The sequence below is a fragment of the Exophiala aquamarina genome, assembly GCF_000709125.1.
Source record: "Exophiala aquamarina CBS 119918 chromosome Unknown aczIA-supercont1.39, whole genome shotgun sequence".
NCBI lineage: Eukaryota > Fungi > Ascomycota > Eurotiomycetes > Chaetothyriales > Herpotrichiellaceae > Exophiala > Exophiala aquamarina.
Window position 1 is genome coordinate 28,583 of NW_013550549.1, and position 18,422 is coordinate 47,004.

Consider the following 18,422-nt stretch of genomic DNA (forward strand, 5'->3'; position numbering starts at 1 on the left):
ATCCTAAATATAGGTATAGGATTACTAACGAAGTTAACTATATTCTATCTTAACGAGGGTAGTAAGCGTATATATATATATTACTAGTAGCTCTCCCTAGATCTTATGGCTCTCCCTGGATCTCTTGAGATCTATAAGATCTAAGGGATCTAGGAGATCTAGCCCTACCTAGTCACGTAATATAGCCTCGTTCTCCATCGGCTAACTTCCTTCCCTAGGCAGGTGCCTTGATTCCCTTAGCAACCTTTCAAGTGACCTAGTTCGTAACAGCCGGGTTATTTTCTAGCCCGGAGACTTAGTTCGTAATCTACTATAGTCTAAGGTTACGTAATGTTGCTAACTTCCCTATTTTTCTCTTAGGTATAGGTGGCTTATCCTTAGCGACCTTTCCGGTGATCTAGTTTATAACACCATGGTAGTCTCCTTAGTTTCGCCCCGGCTCTCACTCGGCGGCGACCTAGTAATATCGACACCAACTACCAATAGGCGTTCGTCAAGCGCGCGCCGGCGCTCCTCGTCGAGATAGGAGAGGTCAACAGCAACTTCGTCACCAAATTTCGCAGCAATTTCCTCAAGCGAGAGCCCATTAGTTTCAGGGAGGCGCCATAAGAATGGAAGGCAGGCGGCCGGAACAATAATAAAGACTAGGTAATATCTAAAAACCGTTAGCAAAGGGAATTATAGATGATAAGAGCAAAGACAAAACGCCTACTTCCATCCAATTTCGGCGAATGCAGTCGGTGCGACCTCAGTGTAGAGCAGCGTCGACGCAAAAAGACCAGCAATCGAAGTGCCTAGTCCATGGGCTCGTACACCGGTTGGAAAGATTTCGCTGCAGTACACGTAGCTGCTGGCGTCCTGGCTGCCTCCATAAAAGGTCACAAAGAGAAATAAGAATAAGACACCCACTGCATTGCCACCCTTGTTGGATGTTCCCGCATAAGTGGCCACCATGGCAGTCTCGACGATCATCATGCAAATACAGCCGGTCAGGCCAAAGGTGATGATGGGAATCCGCCCAAGACGATCGAGGAGCATGGCATTGACCCAGTTCATAAATGCAGCCCACGAGGTATAGATAGCATAAAGTAGGAGTGGTAGCCACCCGTACAGGCCAAGATTGTTGTACAAAAGGACCTGGTAATTGTTGATGACGAGCACACCGGTCGATTGAGCAGCGCATCTGCCGAGCGTGTTAGCAGAATCTCACAAATCGACGAAATCAAGACGTACTGCACCAGCAGGCCGGAATATATTCGCTTGCGATACGAAGCACGCTTGAGCATGCCCCAGATTCCGTGCACACCAGTCGCATTCTCCAGCTCGATCTGTTTGGAGATTTGGTAAAATTCCTCCTTGGCTGCCAGACCTGATGGATCATCTGGGCGAGTATGCAGCTTTTGAAGAATCTCAAGCGCATAGCGTTCTTTGCTCTTCGAAATGAGCCAACGAGGCGATTCGGGCAACCAAGGCGAGCCTATCAGCAGGATCAGGGGCGCTACAATCTGTAGACTGAGACAAAGCCTCCACTGCACTTGAGGCGTTGCAAAATAGCAGCCTAGGCCGGTGAAAGCGGCCGACCCCTGAAGGCGTCAGTCAGATCCCCAGCACACATAAATGCGTTGCAGATATATACTTACGTAGCCGCAGACAATGAGAACCCCGTGTGAACCTCGCCTAAAGGTTAGCACGATGTCGAAACGGAAAGCGACTCTAGAAAGGCTGCTTACCCGTCATTCGACCACGTTGCTTTGCAGGCGACAACTCCGACTTTACTGCACGTCAGTAGAGTTGCACCTCGCAGGTCGAACGACTAACCATGTACGCAGGCACGGTGACTTGCATCATACCGACACCGACACCATTCAGGAAACGTCCAGCAAGAAACATGCCAACGTGAGCCGCACCGCCCTGTATGGCGGCCGAGATAACGCAGATAGCACAGACTATCTGAATAGACTTGCAGCGGCCGAGTCTGTTGAGGATCCAGTTAACAATGAGAGCACCAATAATGCCTCCCCCAGCGAACAGGCCATTGGCAGCTAATTCTTATTGTCAGACGTCTGCAATGCCAGTGAACCTCCTTGCGCTTACCGCCGATTATATCGTTTCCCTCCTTAGCATTGGGTCCGGTGAGAGAAATGTCAAAGTAGTCCCAGAATGCGGGTAAACCAAAGACGGAACCGATAATCGATGAATTGTATCCGTACGTAAATGAGCCTAATGCGCTGAAGAAGACGACATAAAAGTTGTATGTGTTGGCCTTGGCGGAGTGCGAGGGGCTGATCGCGTTCCCTCTGCCATGCTTGAACAAGCCCATGTTGAAGTATGAGGCAACTTCGAGTGGTGGATACACATAGAAACGATAGAGATCGAAAAAGGTATAAATAGACTCGTAGAGCTGATGGGGGGTTTATATTCCCTCTACGCTGCCACGAGGCGAAAGTAGATCCTTTCGGAGTCGAATAAGGTGAGGGAGTTGGAGACGGTCCTCGCGGAGAACGCTAGGCGTTAGTTCTTTATAGCTCATTAATGTGTTGGAGAACAGGGTATACAGGCGGTAAGAATCTTAGAAGCGGGACCGTGAGCGATGGCGTATAGGCTGGTCGCTTCGCAGCAGCGTGACCGCCGCTGTAGGAGCCAAGGGGGTAGAAGTATACTAAGAAGGAAAGAGATTGAGTTTATGGGGGAATGGGGGAATAGGGGGGGTATTGATGGACCTAGGGAAGAGAGTTGGAGAGTAGTGCACGAACTACCGGCTCTAGGGGCGTCGAGGGTGTGTAGTGTGCCATGGAATAAGTTAGTAGTAACTAAAATTTTGGGGCACGGAAACGAGGGCTCGATGAGATTTCAAATAGTGATAAACTGTAACGCATTTATGTATATAAGTTATGTATCAACTCCATATCGCCCTGACTAGTCGGCCTAGTAGGAGCTAGATACTCGATGGATAGTTGTCCAGCAGCTGTTATGCTAAGCTGTACTATACTGAAACTCATCATTTTAGCCTAGAGTGTGCGTGACATCGGTATGCAGGAAATATCTGAAATCTGATAGTTGAGCCGAGGCTATGGCCTCGCATGTCCAGGGACAAGGTTCTTTGATCTGATTGTTGGCATAATGGAGATGCAGTTTTGCACTAGTGCCGGCAAAAGAATTCACTGACACTGTTTCCCTCTTTCATTACTCGGATATCGCAGTGCGAGGAGAGGAGCCTCTGTCGGATTTAAGACCTAACCAAGCACGGGAGAGTAATACTCGTGGCTATACGCGTATCTGAGAAGAAATTAGCGGAGTAACACAGAGAATACGCTAGTGTCATTTTTCGTCAGCACCACTTGGAGAATTGCTCCAGAACCCCGCGGGGAACCCTGCCTAATCTGCGGGCTATAGCCTATGTTATACCAAGGGGTGGATCATGGGCCCACCTCTACAGGCTAACCAGGGACCCGAAAACCCTGACTTGATGTCTTCTTTCCTTCTCCAACCATATTGCCGAACAACCTTTCCCGGTCTGAAAGTGTCTTGTAGTGGAAGAAGATGCTAGTACCGTCGAAAATGTTACGCGTCTAGCTGACCGACCCCGTGTTATGTTTCAAGCGGCGGTAACCAACAGATACTTTGTAAGACTCCAGATCGATAATCCATATAGTCTTAGGCTTGCGAACCGAATGCTAATTCTGGAACACATCCGCGACAGCTCTGTTCGCCTGTGATTAGTTCTACCCGTCTTCAAGATATCATGCTTTGATGCCCAACTTGAAACATTCAGGTTGAGTGTTGAATCATGAAAGAAGAATGTAACCTCAGATTAAGATCTCAACCCCCGAAACTTTAAGCCAAAACCTTTTAGGTGATGATGATACTGGGAAACTCCTATCGAGAACGTACCAATCGGCGTGGCAATATATCGATATCTGGAATCGCGAGCTATTAGTAGGTTGAATTTCAGGTCTAAGCGGCGCGACTAGGCCATCAAAATTGTACATTACAGACGAGCAATAAGAGACAATAGGTGCTTTTCTGATCTAGAGGCGTAGGTGGCTTTCAAACGACTTCTGTTCGTGTGTAAGCTAAATCAATGAGGCTTAGTTTTTTGCTAATTCCCTAGCTTACTAGCGTGGATGGAGGAATGGACCTGTTGTAAGGTAGGCTTTTGCCGCATTCCTATTGTTTTCTCACCTGTTGCTGAGACTAATTAATCCTCGAATCTCAAGGATATCTTATATATGCCGCAGAACGATGTTAGACGAGATGGGGCTTGAGGTGGATGTATTTTGTCTGGCTACAACCACACCGACTTGATCTCGCACTTGCTGTGGAGAAGTGGACGCCCTAGTAATCCTAAGGTTCACTAGGCGCTGACTATCTCTTAGGTTTGGAGAAGTGGAAGTTGGGGATATCGTACCACAGAGAATGTCGGACCATACGCCACACGATGCAGACATAAACGCACATTACTTAGAATAGTTAGATATTTTCATTTAATTTTTTCGTCAGTGAGTGCTTACAACCTGCAACAGCGATGTCGGCAAAGTTACAAGGGAAAGTGTGCGTCATAACTGGAGCCGGTCATGGGTTTGGAGAAGCAATAGCGAAGCGGTTTGCCGAGGAAGGTGCACGTATTGTCATTGCAGACATAAATCCGGAGAAAGGAGGCAAGGTGGAAGGGGAAATCAGGTCAGCACACGGCCAAGAAGCTGCACTGTTTCATAAAACAAATGTCACCAGTCAGGCATCTTGGGTGAAGATGTGCGACGCTGCATTGAAAACGTTTGGGAAGATCGATATTGTGGTCAACAATGCTGGGACAACATATGCAAAGAAGGACTCCCATACAGTGACGGAAGAAGAGTATGATAAGGTCATCAACGTGAATATGAAATCCATCTTCCTCAGCGTCGCGGTCATCATGCCACACTTCCTGAAACAAAATGCCGGCATAATTCTTAATGTCAGCTCTGTGGGAGGAATAAGAGTAAAGAATGGCCTGGTAAAGACTCTCATGCATTTAAGAACAGTACGCTCACTAACATTGAAACAGGTGTGGTATGGTGGTACGAAGGCTTTTGTGAATAAGGTACGGTAGACTCATTGTTGAAGAGTCAAGACTGACCTGAAACGGCTTAGATCACGGAGGGCCTCGCGTCAGAGTATGGTCATTCAGGAATCCGAGTAAACTCTGTGTGCCCTATACTTGCCTACACAGACCTGTGGGTTCATTAGCTTCGATCCGTGGAATATGCTAAACTCCGTTTAGTGCACAGTCATTTATGGGTGTTGAGGATACCCCAGAGAACCGTGCAAAGTTCGAAGCCGCCTTTCCGTTGGGCTCAGCCCTAAAGAGCAACAGCTCGTTAGGATATGTTGCAAATACTGCGGTTTATCTTTGCTCAGACGATGCAGCGTTTGTTAGTGGCGTGAACCTGCCAGTTGACGGCGCAGCAACAATCTATGCACCCGGAGGTTCGTGACTTTCCCTTCCACAAAAATGACGACTAAGAGTTTTTAGTCGGTAGATGAATGTTGTGCACTCGTGAGTTGCGAAGAGAGTTAATACCAGCGACCAAGACCGAACTAGGAGCTAAAAGTTTCGTATCAATAGTCTACTTGCTGAGGCAACTAAATACCCATAAATTTACCCCCTAGGTTGTAAATTGGAAAACGATCGAGCTTAGATCTGTGACTCCCTCGGGGCTATGGCGATACCTCCTCTACCTCCGACCTTGTCGAGCCATCGCGCTATGAATTCTCTGAGAAGCCTGAGACCTCGACAAGAATAAGCCGGTCATGTTATATCTGCCGTCACACTCGCTAGAGAGGTGTTGGGAGCGTGAATCTTCCGATACGTACTCTATCATCCTTGTCTTGTTTTAATTGATATTGGGCTGGTGGCCTGTCCGCCAATTAAAAGCTCGCTCCTTATGTGCTAAAAGAATGTGCACCCATACAGTTAAAACGTGACCTTGGTTTCCCACGAACAAGAACTAACAACTGTCTCGAGAAGAATCTTGTGAGAGACTTTAGACATGTAGGTCGTGACTGATATTTCTGGGCTATATTGATGCTCTCATTAGATTTGAGAAACCTCGGACACTTGGACGTTACCACCGGTGACTTAAGCAATCCCAGCTCTTACAATGCATCTAATGTCTTCAACCTCATCCGTAGTCCGAAGTGCATATAGCATAACCCAACCTTTATCCACTCCGTGGAGAGGAAAACGTTGACCCCAGCCTCTTGCCACTACGGACTTTGCATCCGCCTCGGATAGCCAGTAATGTAGACAATTATCACTTAAGTGTGCATGAGTAATTTCTAAGCCCAATGAAACCTGATTGCGAGCCCTTTCCGGGATAATATTTAGATACACCTGGCGACAATCGCATTCATTGATCCAACCTCGGTCTTGTATAGGCACAATTCAACCAAGTTGGAGTATTACGCGGCCATCTTAGTCATCGTGACTACGACTGCCTTAATGACGGACTACGATTACTTCATTAGGTGCATACCTACGTTGGCGTTATGATATGATCCGTGATAGGCTTGTAGGGTGCTTGCATTGGCGTTCTGGAGGGATCCACATAGATTAGCTGATCACTACCTGAAAGTGGCGCTTAATCACGTCAATCATCTCTACTAAAGAGTAGCATAGGTTTGACGCGAATCTTGCTCATACGCCAATATCCCGTGCAAGTAGCTACCGTGGACTGCCTCCCGTTTCAATCTCCAGCCGTGCACCTAATCATGGTCCCTTTGGTCCTCGTCCTTGGTACTACACTTTCTTCTCATTATATGGGCGAGCTTTGTCCCACAGCAGTTGAATTAGTTGGATAACTTCTTTCTGAATAATCATATAAACAAGTTTTTGTGCCGTAATTCCCTCTTCTTGCATCTTTCTAACGCACCCGAGGGCATATTCAAGCTGCACTTCGTGTTGTCATCAAAAATATTAACGTAAGCTACTGGACGGAGATAAATCAGCACAGCAATGACTCTTACAGAAGGTAACCTAAATCCTTGTCCCCAATTACCGCGTCGGTCTATTACAACGAAGTAATTTGGAAATTTGGTGCTACAATACGCAGATAGGTGTTTGGCGTCTCAGACCATTCCTCCTGCATCGTCGTTCCCTTTCTCCCATAATACCAATATGTGGTATATATGAGATGGCCAACCCCGTGGCATACGCAATGATATCAAAATTCAGCTCTTCTCCGGTTGCCGTCACGAGTCTATTTTCGGTAAACCTGATAATCTTGCCATGTATGACACCGACGTGGTCTTGGATCAAAGTCTCAAGATAACCTTCGCCTGGTGTCAGTCTACGACAACCAGGAGGCCATGTCGGAATCATTTTGCCTTTAAATCTTCGTGTCCTGGTCCGAGCCTGCCTAACATGATCTCTCTGAAGTTCTCTCGAGCTGATTTGTTCAACTCGGTTCCCCGCAAAAATAGTGGGAACATTTGGGTAAGAGCAGATTCAATCTCTTGCGGTAGGCGAGGTGGAAACCAGGGTCGTTGCGGAAGTTTCGTTCTCTATCGCAATATAGTGATGTTTGGATGTGGGAGCCAGCAGCCTTACCTTCTCTTCTAGAAAAGATTAGATCTAATGCCTCTTAAGACACAGATTCCGTGTTCCAACTCACATTCCCTTTTAGATCCACCCTAAGTCACGGCTTTGACTTCTGTGTTTAAATGGATGTACTTTGCCATTTTATCCTTCTCCTGGAATCGCTCAAAATAGGTTTGAACCTCTTCTGAATAGGAGTAGAAGTTAGAATTTTCCGAGTTCGTCTCAACGGTATATGTATAGGTGAGTGTAGGGACGTCACAGGCGCATCCAGGATATTTGTTCTCGTACCAAGTTCTTCCAATGAAGTCGTTTCTATCGATAGAAATAGAAGCCTTTATTAGCTCTAAACTTGTCCGCGAACGGCTCGTCGATTGGGGGCTAACAGATTTTCATCACATATCAGAGAGTAATTGTTTAACTGCTGTTCAGCTTTGTATGCTAGCAGCAGCCCTAAAGCTCCTGATCCAACATGTATTATCTTCACCTTCTAAGGTCGTGAGTGATATTAAAAAAAGGATAAATATTTCTCTTCAAAATTAGATATCATGATGGCAACGTTAATGTTCTGGAGGTCAATAGAAACAACAAATCCGACACCATGTGGCTGCCGTGGAAGGGGTTCAACACCTCGCAGCTATCTTATATCTTGAAAGGCTCCATCCGAGCCACATCTGATGCGTGCAACGTTGTTTGGTGGGGAAGAGAAGCTAAGGATTTGAGTCTAGTCAGCCAGAGATTATTATCCCTGCCATTCTTTTTGGCCTTACCTTCTCCTCATCAAGCGTCCTGAAACTGATTGGTTTCTTGCCTCTCATGCCGTGTAACCCGGCTAGCCTTGTCTAATCTATTAGCAAGTTCCAAAGCTTGTTAGAGCAAGGATAGACACTCTTCCTCAGGGATATACTCACGGTCTGGGGGTGCTCTGGCCTAGATGGCATCTTGGAGTCGGTTAGGATTAACTCTTGCTCGGTTCTTCAAAGTCTATTATTTAGTTATGTGTCCAATCGCGGAGTTGACACGCGCCGCTTCACCAGCTACTCCACCTGAAGACAGTACCGCCAAACAATGACCTCAAACCGCTTCAAGTATATCCCCCGGTGACGGGCAGGATTTCGCTACCTACACCGCTAGGTTCATCTGAAAGAAGAAAAGCAACGGCTCTACCGATCTCAACTGGCTGAGCTGACCGTCCCAAAGGATTTTTTGGCGTCAGCTCAAAAAATCCTGCCTCTCTATACGCGCTTGATGTAGGCTGGAGTTGCAGTCGTGCCTTCAACATGATCAGACTGGGAGAAAATCCAAGAGACCATAGGACTACCGACCCACCTGGAGCAACAGCGTGCACACGGATATTATTCTTGCCAAAATCTTGGTGCCAGGCTCTTGCTAGACCTATTACCGCATGTTTCATAGCACATGAGGCAGCAAGACGAGATACCCCACGCGTCCCAGCACCACTAGCAATGTTGAAAATGTTTCTTCTAGAACCATTAGATCCGCGGGGCTCTTGCTTCGCCATGAGCTGATGCGCATATGTACCGAATGTCCATGTACTTCCAATGTCGGCATCGAGCATCCGATCATATATATCATCGGATGCAATTCCCCCTCAACCAAGCCATCCAGTTGACCTGTCGCTGCTACCACCCCGTCGATGTATTTCATTGAGGCTGAGCGGTCGGCCACGTCCAGATTGCCCTGGAAGTGTACCTTGCCTCGGTTATCCACCCATTCATGTCCTTGGGAGGGTTTGGGAAAGATCTGATGCCCACACGGTTGCTCCCCTCTCCGCAAGCAGAAGTAGGATGGCATGGCCGATACCAGAAGAACCACCAGTAATGATTATGTTTTGGTCTTCAAACGCTAACATTTCTCATGTGTCAAGTACAGCAGCCCAATAGGCAGTCTTAGTAGAACCGGCTACTCATTTAATTTATTCGCCATCTTTCGCTAGGTGCAGTACCCAGGGCAAACAAATACCGGTGATCGCTGTGGACCCGTACATTCTCATCTCCATTCCGCGTAGAAGTGTAATCATGTTTTAAGTTGAAAATTGCTATGCACAGGATTGTTAGTGCTAGAGCTGACTCGGCTGTAGCGGACTCCTGCGGAGATCCTTGGAACGAAAATGCGGAGAAGTAAACAAGCTATCTCGTTCTCAGCAGTGGGATCACAGGGATAGTAATCGATTTCTCCGTAAGCTCCTGTTGGCAACCCTTCAGCGTAGTGCGGCTCCAACCAATCCCCATAGTAAATTATTAACGGTGGGACTCACACCATTCATGTTAGCTGGCCTTGCTGCAACCATCAGAACAATGTCTCTTGAAATATCTTGCCCAACCGGATGACTGCGACAGATCTGATCTTAGGATAGTTTTCCTGACTGGGGATAGCGGTAGATGGCTTGACTCACTAAGTCTAACTCCCGCTTTCCAGACTCTCTTGTGTCAAATTCAATATGCCCAGCGATTTAGGAAATATTTTGAACGTCTAGATCCGGATATTCCACGTCCAGCGAATATGTTTCCTATGGGTCCTTTCAGAAAGCTATACGTGTATAATACTCCCCTTAGAGTGGCGACCTAGACCTTCGACAGGATTTTCAACTTTCACCGAGAACTACGCTGGCTGCAAGAATCTCGCCTAGTGTAGAGTAACCATGACTCATGATAAATACTTGGCGGAACCTTATGTCGAAGATAAAGATTCAATAGTCAGACCTCCAGACCACCATGTCAGAGACGGCAGAGCAGACAAAAAGCGCCTTGCTGCTAAAAGAGATGACTCTGACGGTAAGGTCAACTGGACGTGGAAGAATATTAATGCAACTCTCTGTGGAATTTACGCTGGTGAGTTGCTCAAAGCCAGGATAATCCATAAACTAAGACTCTTGCGTGCTATTGCCTAGGATCGCAAACTCCACTTTACTTTATGGATTACATTGTAGGTTTTCCTCTTGATATAGATGTGACGGCGAACGAAACAAATTCAACCTCCTGCTACAGGATCTACAACGGTATACTTTCCTTCTGTATGCTGTTGTTCTATTTCCCGGACTTGCACCTTCTTCGTAAAGGGACCATATCTCGCTGGGCCGATCATCTAGTTAGTGTCGGTAGTACGTCGTTTGAATTCTTACACGTTAGATAGTGCTTATTTACTTTCTTTAGCGAGACTTTAGAACTTTATCTATACGTTCATACGACGGCGATATAAAGCGGTCATTAATTTTCGACTCTATAGTATCCTTAGCTCATAACTATCTAATTAAGAGGTCTCTATATACTATAATAGATAAAGTCCGTTAAACCTCGTAGCCTACTAAGGTTAATATAACAAGTTAACTATTAGTATAAATAAGCTAGAAGGTATTACACAAAATTTAATACTCTTAATAGAGGAGAGGTATACCGAGGATAGAAACTATAGATGGTAATCTACCCTTCCTACATAGGATTCGTATTTTTTTTGTTAGGAATAGCCTAAGGTTTCCTATGTAATAAGTATAAGGTTCCGATTGTACATATCTCCTGAGTCAAAGAGCTTTCTTAGTTAACATTCGACGAGTTGTAAATATTATTTTCAGGACGACTTAATTATCGTGTTAGGAGAAATCTTCCCTTAGAATAGGGGCTGACCTCGAAGTTAAATATACTCTGTCATAGAATACTACCAACTATATATTACTTTGTCTCTACTAGAGCATTATATCCTCCTATACATACGGCTTTGAACCCACCGTTCAGGTTAACAACTTCGAACCCATTCTGTTTCAATATCCGATAACCTAGATACCCGCGGTATCCCACCCAGCAATAGACCAACAACTTCTTGGCTTTGTCGAGAGACGCCAGAGATTTTCGAAGATCACCGATTGGAATGTTAATAGCCCCAACCATATGACCTTGACGAAACTCTTCCAGAGATCGTACATCGATGATTTGGTACTTCTCCAAGCCGTCGGATCTAAGATCGTCGATAAGGTCTTCAGCATTTATCATCTGTACTAGTCCTCTGAGGATGTTTCCACCGACGAAACCGATCATGTTGACTGGATCCTTTGCTGCACCATAAGGAGGAGAGTATCCAAGCTCCACATGTTCCAAATCCTCGATGCTTAGGCCTCCTCGAATCGCCATTGCAAGTAGATCATTCCTTTTATCGACTCCTTCCTTGCCCACAATTTGAGCACCAAGTAAACGACCCGAACCATCTTCGAAAACAACCTTTATTACCATTGGCTCGGCTCCTGGATAGTACCCGGCATGGTGTGCAGGATGGATTATGAGATATCTCGTCTTATCGCCATGCCCAATAGCTTTCAATGCTTCAACTGAAAGACCGACAGTACTAACAGTCAAATCAAAGACTTTGCATACAGCTGTCCCAACATTTCCACGATAGCTGTTATTCAATCCGCAAATATGATCAGCGGCTAGGCGGCCTTGTCGGTTTGCAGGACCAGCAAGTGCGATTTTGACCATTTGGCCAGATACTAAGTGCGGAGTTTCGACCATATCACCAACGGCGTAGATGTCGGGATCAGATGTCTGCATCGTGTCGTTCACGACGACGCCTGCTTTGCCAACCCAGATCCCTGCATCCTCCACAACAGCTGTGCGTGGACGTACTCCTACAGCGAGAATGACGAGATCCGCATTAACTGGGCTAGTCTTGTCTAGTAGAATTTGGCTGGAGGTTATTTCGGTAATTCGGGCATTCAAGACAAGGTGGATGCCATTGCGTTCCATTTCCTTATGCAGAGGCTCTGCCATGTCACGGTCAATTGGGGGGAAGACATGGGGCAAATACTCGAGGACTGTAACGTTTGTACCGAGCAGGCGGAGATTCTCTGCTGCTTCAAGTCCAATAAATCCTCCTCCAATGACTGCCACATTTTGGCATTTGTTTGTCGCAATATATGACTGAATATGTTGCAAATCCGGGATTGTTTGGAGAGTAAAAACATGTCCCGAGTCGATTCCTTTGATGGGCAGTTTAAAAGATTCAGCGCCGAGTGCCAGCACAAGCTTATCATATCTTATATGCTCCGTAGCGCCTGTAGATCCGCAACCTTCGTTCACACGATATTTCACTCGAATGAGCTTGCTTGTTCTTTCGATGGCAACGAGTTCTGCATCGGTCTTGACATCAATGTTGAACCAACTCGCGATCTTCTCCGCCGTTTGGAGGTGCAGCTTAGCTTCACCCTTGATCACATTTCCTAAAGCGTAAGGAATCCCACAGTTAGCGTAGCTCACGTATGTACCCTTCTCCAAGACTATGATGTTTGCTTTCTCGTCCAGACGTCGTAGTCGGGTCGCACATGACATGCCACCGGCGACGCCTCCAACAATGACGATGGTGTTGGGTTGTTGAGCAGAATGCATGGCTGTCTTCGAGAAGTTTCTAGATAATCGTCTTGTTCGGAATACTATGCGTGGATGACGGAGGAAGAGTGAAAGGAATTGCTTAAAATGGTTGGAAAGCGGCTTATATACTAATAGAGAATCCATCAATTAAGACAAACCTAACAAGGTTGACGCCACCTGATCTATTTAGGGAATGCTCATTCGACTTTGAACAATCAACACGAGACAAATTTTTAATCCCGGAAAGTCCTGGAAGATCGGCACATCATCTACTTCCGGTGTCCACAGTATCTAAGACCGAGCCTGAGGAAGCACTAGTCTGCGTGTTGCGGAGTGCATCGTCATTCGAGTTCGATACAGGATAGTTGAAAAGTCATATCGCAGAGGCATTATCCCAGGTAGTTTATTGCATTCGTCCTCAATTGTGCAGGGGCGAGGTGTGTCACCGAATTCGGTTAGACCCATTAGTTGGTCCGGGCGTGGAATCCGAACTGGGAAAGCCCGAATGTGATGGTCACGCCACATCACAATATGCGTCGTCGGCGACCTCGTGCGCGCGACGTAACAGCTGACTAGGCATTTTTTTGTTCGAAGAAAAGAGAACTATTACTATTGACTGCCGCAAACTGTGCTATTTCACAACCTTAAAACAAGTAAAAGAGTTCGAAAACGGAGAGTAGATATGTATCCTTTGCCACTTCCCCCACCTTCTGTACTATGAAAATCTAAGAACCCTGTCACTTCCAGTATAGATGCTACAGGTGGACTAGGAATTCCACTCAGCCTGGCTCATTAGGGAAATCATATTAAAAAAGAAATCTTTTTCGAGAGCGAAGGTGTTTTTTAATCTGAAGGTTGTGTTCCTAACATCGCCTCGAAAGAAGGTTTGCTCGCCAAGATCGAAAAGCGGGTTATTCCAGTCATTCCTCCACATTTAGACGTATTGTAGAAGAAAGTGTTGGGTGCTAAAGCCATTTTACGTTTTGGGATTGCTACTCATGATGTTAGGAATCTCGTTGCATAATTTGTTCGAATTTTTGAAGTGTAATCGGTATTGACCTACCCTCTAACAAATGAGAAAGTCCCAGCTCCAGCTGTCAGAAAGGCAAGCCATCCACATTTGGAGTATGCCGATAGGTAGAGATACTCATAAATTGGGATTTCTCGACGCTGATGTCGAGCATACGTAACCTTTTGCATCTAGAATTTGGTTGGTATCCTTGTACATGAGCTGGTCAGAATGGTCATGATTAAGGGCATACCGTCCTTCATTAGCGCACAGGACATGGCTTAGTCGGAGAAGATCACAGCCCTTGCCGTTAAGGTGTTACCTAAGAGAAGGCAGATAAAATAGAGCTTCATGAGCGAAAACCGCTTCGCTGGATCGCTGTAGCTTGAGAGTTGACTGGCTGTTATATCCATCTTCATTTCCACGCCACCATCCTTAATTTAGTCTTTAACTACCTGTCGATATGCATCAAAGCCAGTGACAGTGGCACTAGTCGGCGTGAGCTACTAGACACACGGTAAGCAGATTTATTATTGGTGTGATAATTGGACACAAGCTAAATAGTATGTATAAAGAGGCGTGCTAAATCCGGTGAGATAATGCCCTAAAGACATAGGACTCTATATAGACTACCAGCGTCTAGAGAGAAACTTTGCAGCTGGCCCAACGTATAATACTACAGCAACACAAATTTTGCTGAGCCTTTAAGTGAAACTTCTATATCCTAGCCTATAACCTACCTCTTCTCAACCTACCATGCTCGGTCCCAACAGCAATGATCCTGTTCTTCTCACCCGGGCCACCTATGAACCGTAAAGGGTCTTGGACCCACCAATCAACTAATTTTTTACTTAACAACTTAGCATCCGAACTAAGGTTGGGGAACTCTCCGAATTCCCATTTTAGGTCATCACCAAAGCCTTTCGGCACGTTTTCAGGGCCTAGCTCTTGGTATAAAACTTCAGCGCTCTCGTAATAGCTAAGAACTATAGTTTTCCTTGTCGTTGTAGGTTCGAACTAGAGAGTTATAAATCTCTAGATCGTAGAGAAGAAAGAAGGAGCGCTAATAGTCTAACCTTAATATAGTTAGGGTAAGGTAATAGCCGTGATGTGCCGCTGCGCTACGGTATAATTATACTTATATATAGTAAGTTATCTCTATATTACTAGTAGTACTACGTAGCTTCTACATCCTCTAGAAGGTTAGAATGCTTACATTTAATAAATCGATAATATTTATAGAAGTAGTGTTAAATTAGTGCTGTAGCTCTGCATTAAATGGCTACATAAATTGTGTTATATACTCGGCCGCGAGGAATACGCTGGATAATGCTAGGTCCACCTTATACAATAAAGGATATCTTCTCCCTTTACTTAGGAAATAATATATACAATAATAGGTACTTATGTAACATCTCGTCGTCCTATTTATTGAGGTTACTATATTCACCCGTATGAGTTCCTGAATCGGTAAATTTAGTTCGGCTGTAGCCCTTACTAGTCGCCTAATTGTCTCGAATTTAGGAATATCGATATCGTTATAAGTTTTTTCTAGCTGTATGTTATGTCGCCATATTGCTAATGCTACGTATTGCTTGAATGCGGCGTGGACGTCGTAATCTCGTGCTCGTAAGTACCGCCTAGATCGTATTTAGCCCTTGGATATCGGCTACTGACTAGCACTAGACAAAGCAGGAAAATTTACCTGCCTATACTCAAGAGATAGGAATCGTCAGAATTATAATCCGAGGTATTATAAGTCACCAAATCGCTCTTTGGCCACGATACAGAACTTTTGCGGCATAATTATTTGAGTTCTGAGAGTGCTTTATGCTCCCGCTTAACGACGAATTCGGTGGCGTTAATCTACTTCTGGGAAGCACTGCTCCTCCTTCTGCCTAAGAAGCTACTCGTTATTGTTCTAAACATCTAAGTCAGACCAACTTGAATGGGTTCGATACGGATCTTGCAAGATTTAATCCTAAAAAAGAGATGCGTTAAATGACGTTTTTATGTTATCAGAGCTGAATGAGGAGATCTTCGAGGATTAGAGCAAGCCACCCAGCTTGGTAGTATTATGATTACTATCAGTCAGACCACTCTGTGAGGAACTAACTGCATCATGAACCACTCAGCAAACAGTCATATTCATGGCATTCCATGCAGTCATTATGTCCGTAGGCGACGGCATTTTTATACCGTTTTGCGAAGAGAGATCAATTCCGTCGCCTGAGATGCCTCTGATGCCTGTACAGCTCTTTGCTATTTTGTGCATTAATGCCAGTAAAGCAGTCGATTTTAGATTTCCACCAATGCCTGATCCGCGACCCCATCAGAAGACCCTTGCTTTATGGGCGCCCGATACATGGTTCGGAAACACACCTGCAAAATAGAAACGCAGAGGCTGTAGTATTCACATGAGTATGAGGTATCGTCCGGCATGCTCGCCCTTCCCGAACCTGGTGCTCAGGAGCATTATAAGTAAGATAGATCGGAGAGCGAGGCGGTGAAGGAGATTGCACCGCTGACGACTACGCCAACTAATTGAAAGTACGATAAGCAGAATTCTTCAACTGTCAAATCGTGTTGAATTCCCCGAATCATATCCTCCAAATTTCTGTGCATACAAATATAGTGGGTGGTGCTGCGAGCAAGATCTTGGTCCCTTAAAGGCGGCCGCATGACCTTCTTTATCCTCCTATTGACCTAGGTTTGTGACCTCGCAACCGCCTCTATTGACGCTCGTGACACCCTTAACCTCAAAATTCATTTTCCCATATCTGAGGATTACCTAGGCACAAGATGGCAATCAAAGGTGGTCGATTGAAAGAATCAAGCTGCTGCAGCCACCCAATTGAAGAAGGCTCGTCCTTCTCAATGGGATGGAAGTACTAGTATATCACTCAAGGACAAGAGAAAGAATGCAACGCATGCCACAAGGAAGCAATGGTTTCTCCACCAATCGCCATAGTCCATGTCGCGGATTTGGAGAAACTGGTCGCCGCCGGCAACGCGGCAGTAACGACGGTCTGCCGTTGCGTTATAATTCAACAGGGTTGCCGAAACTCATATGAACAAACGGACCCCGCGTACTCGGGGCAAGTCTGACCTAGTGGAGGTTGGAACACGTTAATCTCCATCGGCTTACATACGACTAGGACGTCGTGTAGAGCGGTGGAGATTAGACCGCCAAGTAGGTACCTGCATGGGCTGGAGTGGTAGGTCCAGTGTAAACATTGAGGGAGCTGGCTCAAAGACTGAAGGATGCAGTTAGACGCGACAACAAAAGACGAATGTACCGTGGTGAGCGTGGCAGCCCTCTGCGAATGGCGCGGCAGCGCAACAATGGCGACGCCGAACATTGAAAACCACATCTCCAGCAACATCACCATCGGCCGCATGGAGAGACCTTGTATTTCGGTGAACTGGCGTTGCAGCTGGTTCATAAGTGGCATGGCTGGGATGACCGATGTGGAGCAGGCAAACATCTACAATAGGTGAGTTCGTATGTTACCGCTCTGCAGTACATCATTAGTATATCACTTACCTACTGAATTTCGGCGGAGGCCCGATTGCGAGAAAGTCGTCGAAGCTGATAACGATGCGCCTACTCCTGCAACCTCAATATCCTCATGCGAATTAATCGTCTTTCGCCCCTTGAAAGCTTCCACGTCCCACTTAGTCATCCGAAAGAGTTGACGAGGCAAAATCGTATCTAGATTCTTAATGCAGCACAGTACATAGCGGGTGATTGTAACGTCATTAAGCTCCACTAAACCGTACGCCTTGCTCGACCCAGGGAGTGTAGTTTTAGTTACATCAAACTACCATTCGCATTCTGTTGCGTATTTTTAATGATTTTCCCGTCGGATTATCGTACAGTGGTTGGCTTATTCAGCCTGCTAACTTCCTACTTATCCGGTGCCCGAACAGTCTCAAGGCCCCATCTAAATCAACAACATTAAAATGCTCTGTCTTAGGATGCGGTAGGCCTGATATCTGTAGCATCCCACCTAGCAATATACGAGTACTTCTTCTGTTCCTTTCCAACGATGGCATCCTTTGTCTTGCAATGAAAGCTGGATGTTCGTCGCGCTAGGCAAGTGGCCATGCTAGAACCCTTCATGGGATCGCACGTCCGGCCCAAAATATCTTTCGTCAAGATAGTGCAGATGCTGAGATTTATCGCATCTCTTGCCGCACCCCCTTCGATCTGTAAAGAATTGCTGTTGACTGAAAGAATAAAAAAGCTCAGCGTTCCATGTATGCGTGCTCCTGTGAAGAGGACAGAGGATCAACGCCCTCGGCTCTATCTGAAGCGGTATTGGGAAATGATTGGTCGCCTAATATGCCAGGGAACAATTTCCAGATTCAATATGGCCTGTGTAGCAACGTTCGAACCAATGTAAGTCCCGCCCAAGTTCCCTGAACTCACTCGAATGTTGCAAATCCTTCCGGCGAG

General features: G+C 45.9%; 7 protein-coding genes across 7 annotated transcripts; 1 reads left to right on the forward strand and 6 right to left on the reverse strand.

Annotated features, from left to right (window-relative positions):
• Positions 1-402: 402 nt before the first annotated feature.
• On the reverse strand, positions 403-2,320 carry A1O9_12977 (uncharacterized protein; the record flags this gene model as incomplete). Its single annotated transcript, XM_013398095.1, has 7 exons — positions 403-655; positions 713-1,183; positions 1,234-1,583; positions 1,641-1,672; positions 1,731-1,770; positions 1,819-2,042; positions 2,095-2,320. The coding sequence occupies 7 exons, from the start codon at positions 2,318-2,320 to the stop codon at positions 403-405; spliced, it is 1,596 nt and encodes a 531-aa protein (XP_013253549.1).
• Positions 2,321-4,525: 2,205 nt separating this feature from the next.
• On the forward strand, positions 4,526-5,474 carry A1O9_12978 (uncharacterized protein; the record flags this gene model as incomplete). The annotated part of the gene is made up of 4 exons (XM_013398096.1): positions 4,526-4,993; positions 5,045-5,080; positions 5,131-5,217; positions 5,268-5,474. 4 exons carry the CDS (start codon positions 4,526-4,528, stop codon positions 5,472-5,474), a joined length of 798 nt encoding a protein of 265 aa, XP_013253550.1.
• Positions 5,475-6,118: 644 nt separating this feature from the next.
• On the reverse strand, positions 6,119-6,352 carry A1O9_12979 (uncharacterized protein; the record flags this gene model as incomplete). The annotated part of the gene is made up of 1 exon (XM_013398097.1): positions 6,119-6,352. A coding segment is annotated over one exon (234 nt), but the record flags the coding sequence as incomplete, so codon positions are not given.
• A 650-nt stretch (positions 6,353-7,002) lies between these two features.
• Positions 7,003-7,547, reverse strand: A1O9_12980 (uncharacterized protein). Its single transcript, XM_013398098.1, has one exon. It carries the CDS (start codon positions 7,358-7,360, stop codon positions 7,079-7,081), a length of 282 nt encoding a protein of 93 aa, XP_013253552.1. The 5' UTR covers positions 7,361-7,547; the 3' UTR covers positions 7,003-7,078.
• Positions 7,548-7,686: 139 nt separating this feature from the next.
• A1O9_12981 (uncharacterized protein) lies at positions 7,687-8,063 on the reverse strand (the record flags this gene model as incomplete). Its single annotated transcript, XM_013398099.1, has 2 exons — positions 7,687-7,891; positions 7,963-8,063. Coding segments are annotated over 2 exons (306 nt in total), but the record flags the coding sequence as incomplete, so codon positions are not given.
• A 597-nt stretch (positions 8,064-8,660) lies between these two features.
• A1O9_12982 (uncharacterized protein) lies at positions 8,661-9,449 on the reverse strand (the record flags this gene model as incomplete). Its single annotated transcript, XM_013398100.1, has 1 exon — positions 8,661-9,449. Exon 1 carries the CDS (start codon positions 9,153-9,155, stop codon positions 8,661-8,663), a length of 495 nt encoding a protein of 164 aa, XP_013253554.1. The 5' UTR covers positions 9,156-9,449.
• Positions 9,450-11,262: 1,813 nt separating this feature from the next.
• A1O9_12983 (uncharacterized protein) lies at positions 11,263-12,969 on the reverse strand (the record flags this gene model as incomplete). The annotated part of the gene is made up of 1 exon (XM_013398101.1): positions 11,263-12,969. The coding sequence occupies one exon, from the start codon at positions 12,967-12,969 to the stop codon at positions 11,263-11,265; it is 1,707 nt and encodes a 568-aa protein (XP_013253555.1).
• Positions 12,970-18,422: the final 5,453 nt, after the last annotated feature.